Here is a 13,722-nt window from a genome sequence, read left to right as displayed (position 1 = left end):
TCATAGACAACTATCTCATGGAGAGCAACAATTGCAGGTAGCAAGTGGGAAGACATGCCAGTAATGAGCACAGAGAAGTCCTCGGGCAATTACACCATAAGTACACATAACCTTCACATGCAAATTCAACTTCAACACCCACTATGAGAAAAAGAGGATAGTTCTTTGAGAATGCCACAACCTGAAATAGACACCACCAGCCAATATCTCAAGAAATGGCTCTGAAAATCTCAAGTGATCACAAAACAAATTTCAGCAGTTTGTTTATGAGTCCAGGAAGTTTGTTCATTCTATCAAAGAGCTACGTTTAAGCACTGTTGCAAAGTTGTCTTGAGTCACAAAGATTTATACAAAATACGACGATGGCTGAATTAGTAGTAATGATAACAGGTTAGCACAGAGCACTAAGGTATTAAAAGAGTAGTACAAAATCTAGCCCTCTATTAGTGATTATTGTCGTATGCTACACTGTCCTCACATTATCTTTCCTGCCGCACAATTCTTACATATGTAAATGGCCCAGCTATACAACCTACCCCAGGGATCACTCGGTCATTAACATCACTAATGACTAATCAAATGGAGACCCATAGTGAAAGCAACAATATCTGAGTGCATCTACAAAAACTGAAAGGGTTTCAATTTTGGTAGAACAAACATATATTGTATGTAAGAACTGACACAGATAATCTGCCTGTATGAGTAGTCTGTAGTACCTTGTGATGCAGTATACGTTGCTCTGTGACTTACTGGTCTTACATGCTTGTTACATACCTGCATCTTTTATTCACTTTCACTAATTCTAGTGCAACTGAAATTTCCTCTCACTCCTAAACAGTCATCAATCAGTGTTAATGACAGCCCACTGGCCATCCTATTCCCCTCCAGTATCACTCAACAACCTTCCAACCCTTCTTGTGTTCACATATTTCCCAAACAAACATCCACTAATGATTCACTGGACAGAATTATAATATATGTTGCTGCAAGCAAGGATAGAGAATCAAGAGGAACCTTGAGGGCTTTCATGATTTTGAAATGCACAAGAAAAATATTAAGAAGCAAGAAGCCTACCAGTTTAATGTTCCATCAACATCAAGGTTACTAAAGATGAAGTACTTGTTCTGCTAAACAAGAGTGGGGAAAGAAATAAGCCACACCCTTGTTGTAGAAACCATTGTGTTAAGTCAAAATATGGGCAAATACTGTGAGGCAAGTTGAACACAGAACAAATAGAAACTAGAGAAGGGGCAAAACATGTCTCAGATGAGAGCATCTTTTTTATAGAATTTGCACCAAGTAAAACAATAATAAATACAGGGAGCATAGAAAAGTAAAGTTTAACATTGGTATAGTGACAAAAAGGCATAGGAAATGGAAACTGATTATGAAGTAAGCAATATAATTGGAGACAGGAATAAAAATCATTAAAATGGAAGATACTACATCATATCATAAGAGAAAGCAACTGGCATCTGTCCAGATAGCCACACGCATAAAGGCAACAACTCCCAGGACATGGGGAGCTGTGCCAATCCTGAATCGAATCCATCTCACAAATTAACGAAGGGACCACTGTGCTGGCCAGTCTGGATGTGGTTTTTATGCAGTTTTTCATATCTACCAAGGTAAATACAGACTGGTTGCAACATACTATCTCAGATTCAAGATGCACAAACATTTTGAAAAATGAAGTCACATTTGATCATGCTATTACACTAGATGTGAGACAGAGGGGTACATGCATTCTTCCTCAGATGAGAGTGGCAGTAGCTTTAAAGCCTTTAGGAGTGGTGACCCCATCATAATAATAGCCTACATATCAGTATGGTTGGTTCTCCACGAAACTGGACATTTACCATACTAGTGCTGACCTAGCACTGACTTAATTGAATCATATACTTTTCACAACCACATTCAATAGCTCTTGGAAAGACAACTGCAGCGACATCACACTTGTTAATACTGATGCTGAAACCTTTTGCAAAAGAATCTGAGAAATATACCAAAATCGGAAAGCAATCTGGCCAGAGCCGGTACTGCAGTGTAAACACCACCAAGCAGAACTCTCATGCAGCATACTGTCATATGCTCTAAGATACGTCCACACTACTAAGGTAAAACTTTAATTTCTATACAGCATATATACATGGTCAACTATAATTTTTGTATATGGAATCACAGCATACACTAGGTTCTAGTGTATCAGATGGGGTGTAGGAAAACTATTTCAAATGTGTGTACGTTTCCCAGGTTTTCGTGGCTACGACTACAATTTTTTCAAGCAGTATTACATTTAAATCTTCCCCATTGTCACTTCCTTGTTGAAGACGAACCAGAAACATTGGTCGTTCATACTTCATATTAATAAACAGCCCTATTTAAAAAAAAAGCCAACTGTATTAACCTTCTTAAAATGGGACCATGCCTACTTGTCATCACCGATTTTGGCCAGATTTATGGCATATCCAGGTCTCAGCCATAAATGAAAGTGATAGAAGTGGGAACACCAGATGGCCATGCATTTGGAAAAGACTGCATCAAAATACATCACAAGCTATCGACATAACTTTTGACGAAATGATGCATTATGCATGGTTTACTGTCACACTGTGCGACAAAGAAAACATTCTATGACTGTAAACCAAATTTTTTTGATTAGAATTAAAAAAAAAAAAAAAAATCACAAAATTGTAAAACTGCGGCATCATCATGTGTGCTAGATGACAAGAAAGTGACTACTTTCCCTATTTTTATGACGAATATTACCCTAGGATGAACTGTAAAATAATGAAAGTATCTAATTTTACATAAAAAGTTCTTGTGTATGTCTTAAAATCCCTTCCTCAAAATTTATTTGCAATTTCAAATTTCTCTTTTCATGCCTTTTATAAAAATATTAACAAATAAAATTTACTGAGCATTATCTAAATTTATTTGCAGTGTAAGTAATGTAAAAAATGAAGGAAAAAAAAGTTTCTGCATAGGGTCTTGATCCCACGAACTTCAGATTACCATTCTGTACTACCTCCACTTTGCCAATCACTGCCTGGAGACTGCGCTAACTTAAATGGCTTCTACCTCACCCAACCTATGCCAAAAATGCTATTTTCTCCAAATATTTGGCCATTTGGAGCTCCCACTTCTGTCACTTTCAGTTTTGGCGAAGACTAGCGTATACCATAACTTTGGACGAAATTGGTGATGACAAGTATGCACACTTGCCTTGTCAGATTTGAAATAAAATAACAATAAATAATAATACCTGGCCTGTCTTTTCCTGGAGACACGTGACTGCTTCTTAAAGGTAAAACACCAGCTGTCAGACAGTTTGTCTATAGGTTCTACTCAAAACTGTAATTAGATGGAATACAGTTTAAATAAACTCAACATTTCATTGAGAAAGACTGAAGACATGTTGCCCATAAAGTAAATACTTTTCTTAACAAAATGTAATTTTACCCTTTAGTTAAGCATGTGCTCAAACTGATTCACTATCTACTGCACAGCACATTTACAATTGCCATTAGAGAGAGAGAGAGAGAGAGAGAGAGAGAGAGAGAGAGAGAGAGAGAGAGAGAGATGAAAGTACAATGGATAATATGCAGTTACGAGTAGTTGCAAATCAACAGCGCTTATCATCTGGCACAGTTTGGGCTTCAAGGTACACTGCATCTTTCATAGCTCCCCAAAGAAAGAAATCAAGGGGAGTCAAAGCAGGGGACCTGGTCAGCCATTGTACTGCAGCATTCTGTCTTCCCCAATAGTCAGGAAACTATTCATTCAGTATTTGCATTGCAACATGACAAGAGTGAGCTGGGCAGCCATCATGTTGGAACCACATACATCCTTGCTTATCCAGTAGTACCTCTTCTAGAAGAACAGGTAGAATGTTCGTCAGAAAGTGTACATCTGTGTGGCCATTTAACACCCCTCATATAAAGTAAGATCTCACAATATAGTTTCCTATGATGCTGCATTGTTATAAACTCCACATTCATTAGTGTTATACCCGACAATGCCAGTATGGTTTTTCAGACACTTGGTAGTGCATGTTACGTAAACATACATTACCACTGTTCATAAACGCTGCTTCATCAGTAAAGAGCACACCTTGGAGAAAGACAGTGTAGTCAGCCAGGCAATGCAAAGCAAACCCATAACATTCTATAAAATGTCTAAAATCATGCCCTCTGAGTGCCTGATGTAGTGAAAGATAATTTATGTTGATGTAAGAAACACTTGTTTTGCTGATCCCACATTTCTTGGTAATATATCTTGCCTGAGGATTCTGGTTCCAAAATAAAACAATAGCCCACAAAGGAAAATGGTTTTCCTCATGCAGAGACTCTACAGCTTTTTCAGCAGTCTATGGTGGTGGTCTGAGTGAAGTGTACTATCAACCCCACACTCCAAAACTGTTGTGTGCTACTTTTTCAATTTCATTTTCATCAATTTTTATGAGTTCCTTGTGGAAAAGATGATTTTTGAATGGATAGGAGAGCATATGAGCTGACTTGTCCCTCTTTGGCAGCAGCTAGGACTAGGGCCTGTTTGTTGTGCCATTGATCTTTTACTTCAGTTCTAGAGCTGAGTTATATTGAAAGAGCAAATTTGCGTTAACTTCAAATAACACAGGAGAGGTATTTAGAAGTTTTAATGAAAGCTATTGTATTTGAAAGGAATACACACCTAAAGCATTCTGTAAACATTTGGCAGTATCAAAACATTTAATTCGTGCAGTAGCTAGCTGCTGTACTAGATCCATAGAAACTTTAAAAGAAGGCTTATTATTATCTCATACAAGCAGCAGCCAGTCAATGACTTAAGTTTTTAGCTCAGTATAGGTTAACCCATTTATCTATGAGGCCGCTGCTACTTGCAACGGCCAGATACTGCAGGAACCACTCTGTGCTACTGTTTTCATAAATTAATGTAACACCAACTTAAAACAGGCTCCTTTCTTTTGATGTATAGATATCTGTATGTCCAGCAGCTATGAACTTGCACAAGAGGGTGCTTTAAGTATGTGGGCAGCTGGAAGCTGATCTAGCAGTTATTTATGGGTTTTATGCATTTAATATGGGCTGTATCCACAAGGGAATGAAAATGGCTGTTTTATGATGTAAAAAACATATAATAGGTGTGATAATGCAGTTAACATTTCCATGACATACAGCTCAGACTTATCAGGAAACCAGTTGTCAGCTGAATGCAAGTGCAGCAAATGGTTGTGGAAATATATTTTTTTTTCGTATGACTTACAATGAATGGCCTAATATAACAACAAAAACAATCAATTTTTGACAAAATAAGGTAATTGGATAGATTAAAAAATCTACTCACCAAGCAGTCGCAGAACACACACACACATACCAGATGGGATGAGAAGGAAAGAAGAGTCTCTTAAGTCTTCCATGACCCACGATTCTAGGTGACTTCCTCGAAATTTACCCCTTTTCTTAGACCTCTCCAGCCCTTTCTTTCACTGCTCTTCCTTCCCCTTCAACCCTTCTGCCCGAAGAAGGAGCCACAGGCTTTGAAAGCCTGCCTTATTACAATCTTTTACATGTGTGTTGGTTGGTTGATTTATGGGAGGGGACCAAACAGCGAGGTCATCAGTCCCACCGGATTAAGAAAGGATAGAGAAAGAAGTTGGCCACGCCCTTTCACAGGAACCATCCCAGCATTTGCCTGAAGCGATTTAGGGAAATCATGGAAAACCTAAATCAGGATGGCCGGACACGGGTTTGAACCGTCGTCCTCCCGAATGCAAGTCCAGTGTGCTAACCACTGCGCTACCTCGCACAGTAATATGTGTGTCTTCTGCTGCTGCTTGGTGACTAGATTTTTTTAAAATCCATCCAATTACCTTATTTTACAATGAATGATGCAATTTGTTCAGAAGAAACTGAATATGGCAACAGACCAAAAGCCAACAACTGCTGGGCTGTCACACTGGTCTGAGTGACTGAAAATGAGCTAGGGAGACACCCCTTTCTAGTAAATGCAGTAACCTCTATCTCACCACATTCTTGGAAGCCATAAGGGCAAGTTGCAAGACAGTCCCTTGTAGGTATGTTATGTCCCTCTTAGAGAACAGCAACAAGGAAGGGAACAAAAGTCAGCTGGTGCCATATGTACATCCCATAAGAAACTGTCCAACAGTTGGAAGGTAATATCTTGAGAGGAACAAGGAGACCATGATGCAGCAAATTGCAAGACACCACCAACAACTTCTGCCATCTGGCATTTGAAATCAATATTTTATGGAGACTAACAGAAGTGTTAACGACAGTTAAGTTTCAAGTTCTGCCAGTACAGCTTCCTACTTGGAACTCTTCATTAACATAGGATCTTTGTTGTCTGTCTACAACCCAAGTGATGGGTCCTATCTGCTGGATATGTCAGTTTGATAACGTACGACATTGCAAATTTCTTGACTTGTACAATAGATGGTGGAGGGGACAAAAGGGCTGTTTTGGACAGGTTGGGTGTGAACTTCACAAGGGAAGTGGTGGTTATTCCATTGGAAAATATTTAAAGTGTTCATGAGTTCTTAAACATGTCACAAAGTCAAGGTGGAACTTTATTTGGTGTAGGGTATACAATTAAATCATCCTAAAAAGAGTAAAACTGTGTGTTGGGCTGGATCTTAAATACAGATCATATTTGAAACACTTTTTAAACCTGCCACAGGAAGACCCACAAATGGAAACTGTAGAACAAAGACAAGAAAGCAAAGTCAGTTGAGTAAAACAACAATACTGCTAGAATAGAACACAACCATAATGGAAATTAGGCATTCTTATAGCTGGTTTTAATTACAATTTGCTCAAACAGTGAATAGTGTCAAGCAACTGAAAGACAGCACAAATCAAGACAGAACCCAAAAAGTATGCACAATGTGCTCCAATAAGAGAAAAATTTTTACATTAATAATCATATATTTGAAGCAAAATTTTTAGATTCTGATTACACTCAAAAATATTATGGCTCCTCTTCCAGTTTTTTACCCTCTCTTGCAAACAGTTTTTATCTTACAGTATGTAATTTAGTTACTTTTTTTTTCATTGTTGGACTTAGAAAGAAATAACCATGACAGGCTAGTAGAAGGTGCAGGCAACCATTTAAATTAAAAGCCTACTTGAAACTCAACACTTTGCGTGACAAAATTCCTAGTAATAAAGAACAAATTATGTTGACAGTGTACAATTTCACAGAGTAAAATCCTCCTAATTTTGTCTTCACATTAAATCTCAACTGCCTTGTTTTCTTACTCTGACTTTTCGACAGTGGTCAATTAATTCAATTATTGCTTTTTTCTGGGTTGTACTGATAAAGTACAATTTATTGTTTGTGGTAATTTTTAGCAACAATTCACAATTACTTCAAGGTGGTCTTTCATTCCAAAGTGAACACTCAGGTAAAGCACAAGGAATTATCTTTACTGATGCACATTTAATCCACTAATATTAACTGAAGATCATTTATTGACTGTTCTGATATAAGGAAAAAATGTTCAGAAACAAATAGTCCAGGTGGTCAATGTCTTGAGTGAGCAATCAGTGTGAGGCATATGTTACTGACAGCTGATGATTCATGAAGTACTACTGCCTGCTACATCGATGTTCGTAGCACTCCTCTGAAAAACCATACAAAATTGCCTGTGATGAGTCTGCAGAAGCATTTAGCACTGTTTACAGTTCCCGACAGCTTGTCAAAAACAAAGCATTATTACTCATCTTGCTGGGGTTGGAAAGTACTGTTAACATTGACTTTTTTCTCTGTTTGTAAATTAAATCTGTGTTTTTTAACTAGGTCTTCTGCTCCCACCTGTGTGTCATCTTCCGCCAGTTTCAATTTATCTGAAATTACATTAACTATGTAAGTAGATTAATTAAGGTTGGCTTGCACTTACATCTTTTCATGATTTGACTGCACATATTCCATCCTTTTGAGCATCTTTGGGTTTGTGTTTTGCTTTCTGACTGTAATTATATACATTGTTTTTCACATCTTTTACACTTCTCCCTCATCTGGCATAACACATTTTCATAAACTGTTCTGTCACATCATCAGCAAACAGTCGTATACAACTAACCTTTCACTCCCATCCACACCCATCTCTAATGAGCACACTGTCAATAAGATGTTAAACTACAGTCTTCCTTCCTTCTTTCCCATTCACACCACCCTTTCCTCCAAACGGAGCTCCTACTGCCCATCCACTCCACACATTACAACACATCAGTTTAGCTGCAGTCCCAGTACAACATAATAGGTCAAGACAACCGGTAATCATGCAGGTTGTGTGTGTGTGTGTGTGTTCTGTTATCTCTGAAGGATTCAGCTGAAAACTTAGCAATATTATTAGTCTTGTTCATGTGCCTATCGATGAACCAATACCTCAGTTATAGAGTGAGGCAATTCACTTTTACTCATTCCATTAATTGTAGTAACAACATAATAACTGAAAAATCAGAGCTTAATTTAGTGCGCAGCTGGATGAATCTATATTTTACAACCCATATTAACAAATGAAGAATTAACTGATTTTCAACTTAGAGTAATTAATTATTATGAACAGCTTTTCTGTATTGGATATTTTATCACATAACTGGTAAAGTATTACACACATATGTACTGATATACAATTATGTGGCTCCTCAGGAATAAATCAACAATTAGTAATTCAGATTATTACAATGATGAATACTTACAAGAGCTGCCTGGTGACTAGTAGCATCTGGAAGGAACTGTCCAAACTCTGCAAGAAGATCATCTTGATGTTCAAACAATTTTGCAACTTGTGAATACACTTCTGCTTCTGTCAAATGTTTCCCAGGAGGCAGATGACCTTCTTTCATGTTACGTTGCTCTTTTTGATAGGTATGCAAAATCTCAAGAAATTTTTTGTATTTGTCTGGTTGACCTTGGAATCGATTCTGTGGATCACAAATTATACTTTAGATTTCAGACACATAGTAACAATGTAACTGGCATGTACCAATAGCCTAACTATTTTTTTTTTACAGTATCCTGTGCTCTCTCAGAGCATTTTAGCTCCAATTCAAAATAATGTTTTCTTGTTTTTCATTTCATGTGACATCTATGATGATATACTAACCAGTGGATTTGAAGTAATGAAATTAAATTAAATACTGAGACATTTTCATAATCAAGTACCGTTGTTCCCAATTAAATGTGCATGAATCCCTTGGTCTACAACTAATGAAAGTAGCATGACAGAAAACTTTACACAATGAATAAAATACTGATACACTGGTATTGTGTTGCACAAGAAACAACAAAAGATGTGGTGGAAACTGAAAACCCACATTACTTGCATAATTCTTCTTGAAATAATGTAATATACAAGGTGTATCAAAAAGAATCATTTGATTTTTAAAAAATCATAACCATTATGTTATTCCAAACAATGGAAAATCCAGGATGGAATGTAACAATATTATGAGAAGGAAAGTTGCTACTCGCCATATAGCGGAGCTGCTGAGTTGCAGATAGGCACAACGAAAGATTTTCATGCTTAAAGCTTTCAGCCAATGGCTTTAGTCAACAACACACACGAGCGCACTGAAACCAGTTGCCTAAGACTGCAGTCGTGTGTGTGTGTGTGTGTGTGTGTGTGTGTGTGTGTGTGTGTGTGTGTGTGTGTGTGCGCACGCGCACACACCTGTATGTGTGCCTTTGTTGCTTTAAGTGTGAAAATCTTTTTGTTGTGCCTATATGCGACTCAGTATCTTCGCTATATGGCGGGTAGCAACTTTCCTTCTCATAATACTATTATGTTATTTGTGATAAGTGTGTGAACAACATACTGTTGGAAAGAGTAAACTCTCAAGTTTTACACGATTCCCACAAGGTAGTAGCAGAGTGTGCCCACTTCAGTTCTAGTAAAAATGGTGTCGGGACAACAGAAAGCATTTTGTGTTCTACGTTTTGCGCAGTGAAGGTCAGTAATAACTGTTCAGTGTGACCTTCATACTAGGTATGGTGTGGATCCTGCTACAGCACAGAGCATTAGATGATGGCATGAGCAATTCTGAAAAGCAGATTGTTTGTGTAAATACAAGTCCCCGAGTGTCTGATACAGATAATGAACACATCTGCCATAGTTTCACAAGGAGTACACAAAAATCCATTCGCTGTACAGCTCAACATGCCCCCCTCGATGTCCGTCTGGTATGTATTGCATTGATGTTTACACATGAAACCATACAAAATTCAGCTACTGCAAGCTCTTCATGAAGGTGACAAAGAACAATGTGTGGAGTTCTGTAATTTTGTTCTTGGAAAGATGGAGAATGAGGTATTTCTTCCACATTTGGTGTTTAGCAATGAGGCAAAATTCCATTAAAACAGAAGGGTGAATAGTCTTAATATAAGAATATGGGGTATGGAACAATCACGTGAAGTTGTACAACATGAGAACATGAGAGGGACTCTCCAAAATTTAATGTGTTTTGTGCAGTTTCACGGGAAAAGGTGTATGGTCCATTTTTCTTTGCCGAGAACACTGTTACAGAAAGCACATATCTCAATATGCTTGAAATCTTTCTTTTCCCACAGTTGGAGACTGATTCAAATGACTTCATTTAACAACAGGATGAGGGGATTTTTAAATCAAAGGATTACTGAACGATGGATCGGTCGCACTGGACCTAATGATTCAGCCTTACATTACTGGCCTCCAAGGTCACTGACCTGACTGTATGTGATTATTTCTTGTGGGGGTTTATAAAAGTCTGTTTATGTGCCTCCATTATCAACAACAATGAATGAACTGAGACATCGCATAACATCAGTTGTGGAAGCTGTGTCTCAAGACATGCTACCTGCAGTATGGGAACAATTTGAATATCACACTGACATACGCTGTGCATCTCAAGGGAGACATATTTGTATTGAACACCTATGAAAATGTATAAAAAAGAAAAAACTTTTTGAGTTTACCATTCATCAAAAAACAAACTTCATTGTATATGTTTATTAGTTTCAGAAATATAGACGTGTCAAATCGTATGATTGTTTTTGATACACCATGTACAGTAAGGAAAAAATTACTTTTTACCATTACCATTCTTATGCCCGTTTCTATTAAAGTAATTACAATACTAAACAACGAACCTAAATATATGCCAGTACATAATATATGTACTATGAAATGCATAACACTAACTTCTTCTGCTCTGTCATATATGAACTCTTATAAAAGATTGTTCCAATCAAAGCCAGAATTTCTTTCAGTATGAGTGTAAAGCTTACAGTTTTCTTTTCATTCATTTTTCTCATTTTCTTTTCTAATCTATCCCCCCCCCCCCCCCCCCCCACACACACACACACGGCACATGGGAGCAGAAGATACATACAAAATAAAATTTACAAGATTCATTATCCCTCATGACTCGCAGTTTAAGTATCTTTACAACAGCTAACTGAAGGGAAGAAATACAGGTTAGGCTGGTTTACTGAAAAGTCTTGGGATTTATCCTGACCAATCTTTGGAAACCATAAAAAAACTGAAGCTAAATGGTCAGATGAGGTTTGAACATCACTTCTCTACATCAAGGCCTACACAGATACTCCACAAGCCACTGTACAGCTGTATATGAGTCATGACTTAACCATTGCTAGATCTTGCAAGACAGAATACCTGATGATGATGATGATGATGATGATGATGATGACGGTGACAATAAATCATGTTGATGAAAGTATATGAATATTTTGTAGATTTCAAACACAGACGAGTCACAGTTGAACCTTGCTTTCCTCTAATATGATCTGTGCCCTAACCATATTCCCATCTTGTTTGAGGCAATAGCTGTTGATGAAGGTATTTTGAGTTTCATCAGTGTCAAAGAAAGACAAAGCAAAGAAAACACATCAATAATATGCAAAAGGAAATATTTGATATGGTATATGGCTATGTGCAATCTTATCATCTTCAGTGTATTACTAAATGACATTGCACAGTCAAGCCAATATCAACATTAACAGCATTTTTATATGTCCAATTGCTGTACATTCTTTTAAAATGTTTCCATTATTAAAGTTTGAAAGACTGGGGCAGGGAGGAGGAAAAGTTAATTCATATTGTCCAAAACAGTTCACTTCAAATACGGTAATGCGATAAAATAACACAATAAAAAGAAGTTAGCCAACCAAAAAATGGTTCTAGCACAGACCAGAGGCATAAAACACTTTCTTTCAGGAAAGTATCACAACGGGAGTTCCCAAGCTGACTTTCCACTTGAACTGCAATGGTGAGTGAACACCAGCGTGATGTTTTCAGACTTTCTTCATACAGTAATTTACAAAATGAGATATGGTTTGCCGTCAGTACGTTTAAGGTGTTACGCTATCACCTATCACAGCAAAGCTTTGAAGGACTAGAAACATTTAGTAGAGATGTTCTTTCATAGCCTGTAAAAAGGTAAGATGGACATAAATTACTCGACTTGGATTGCTATCTTTAAGAGTTTATGTTGCATTCATTAATATACTGAGACTTCCTCTTTTAGTGAAGTCTTTAATTCAACATCAGACTGCGGAGTGAAGCAGAATTCTTTCCAGATGCAACAGTGCTGACTGGACTACGACTTAAATCCAGACTCATTCCTTTCACAAGCTACATTATTTCAAACTGTAGAAGAGAAATTGGTACAGACAGGATATTTCCACGAGTCTGGCAGATGTGCTGAGTACCTCAAGTAAAGAGCACTATGAGTATAAAGCTCAGATCTGGATCCAAATTGTGATGTCACAAAAGTACTAGTAATTTCTTCTGCTAGATTTCACATCATTCAGATTTGTGTGGAATAAATTATACTAATAAATAGAATTTTATAGCAAAAATATTCTACATTAAATTCTGGTTTTGATGTGAACAAGTTTTGTATTACTATTACTGATAAGTAATTTTAATTTGTGCAGTTTCTTTATGTTTTAATGATCCAAAGAACATCTCACCTTGATTTTATTAACGTAATTTATGGCATGATTGAATTCAACAGGCTGACCTTGCCCCTGAGGCATACAATGGTCAGCATGGCTTATAGAATGTGCTGGAGATGTATACCCTGCAGCAGCAGGTACTGGTGATGTTGAAGGCGCTATATGATGATGAGGAACCATAGGTGAAGGTGATGGAGTAGATGCAACAGCAGGTATTGATGTTGCAGCTGCCGTTACTGAAGCTACGTTGTGATAAACAGCAGAAGCAGATGCAACAGCAGCAGCTGAATGGTGGGTAGGGCTGTAAAGGAAGAGACAACAGGGATCTTTCAATAGTGATAGAACATTCCAAGTAGTAATAACATACAGAATCTTTAAAGCTATTTCACCAATTAATGCACATAAACTAGAATGTCTGATACAAAAAATTTTATAGTATGGGTCTAAATTTATGCTAGTACTTCCAAAATGTAACAAAAGTACCCAGTTCAAGTAAGCAGTGAAAAATATTCAATTCTAAACCTGTACACAACACAGCAGTGAAACAGAGCCACCATTAGAAAGCACAAAAAATAACAATATAGCAATGTTAGTGACTAAGCTACCATACACTTTGGGAACATTGCTCATAAGTTAAGACACAACGAATCACACAACTACAATGGAAAAATGTTGCAGCAAGATGCTGTAAGGGTGGATACATTTATTGCTTTGCTGGGAACTGTTTGTCTTTTGCTGATA

At 37.3% G+C, this 13,722-nt stretch overlaps 1 protein-coding gene across 1 annotated transcript in view; it reads right to left on the bottom strand.

Moving 5' to 3' along the window:
* LOC124721171 (paired amphipathic helix protein Sin3b-like) overlaps positions 1-13,722 on the bottom strand; it is a 280,712-nt gene that overhangs the window by 120,890 nt on the left and 146,100 nt on the right. The window contains exons 8-9 of the mRNA XM_047246007.1: positions 12,997-13,282; positions 8,724-8,948 (exon numbers count right to left, since the gene is read on the bottom strand). Coding sequence (XP_047101963.1) covers positions 8,724-8,948; positions 12,997-13,282 — 511 coding nt within the window. The remainder of the gene's footprint in view (positions 1-8,723; positions 8,949-12,996; positions 13,283-13,722) is intronic.

The sequence above is a fragment of the Schistocerca piceifrons genome, chromosome X (assembly GCF_021461385.2).
Source record: "Schistocerca piceifrons isolate TAMUIC-IGC-003096 chromosome X, iqSchPice1.1, whole genome shotgun sequence".
Taxonomy (NCBI): domain Eukaryota; kingdom Metazoa; phylum Arthropoda; class Insecta; order Orthoptera; family Acrididae; genus Schistocerca; species Schistocerca piceifrons.
This window is presented reverse-complemented; position numbering and strand designations above follow the sequence as displayed.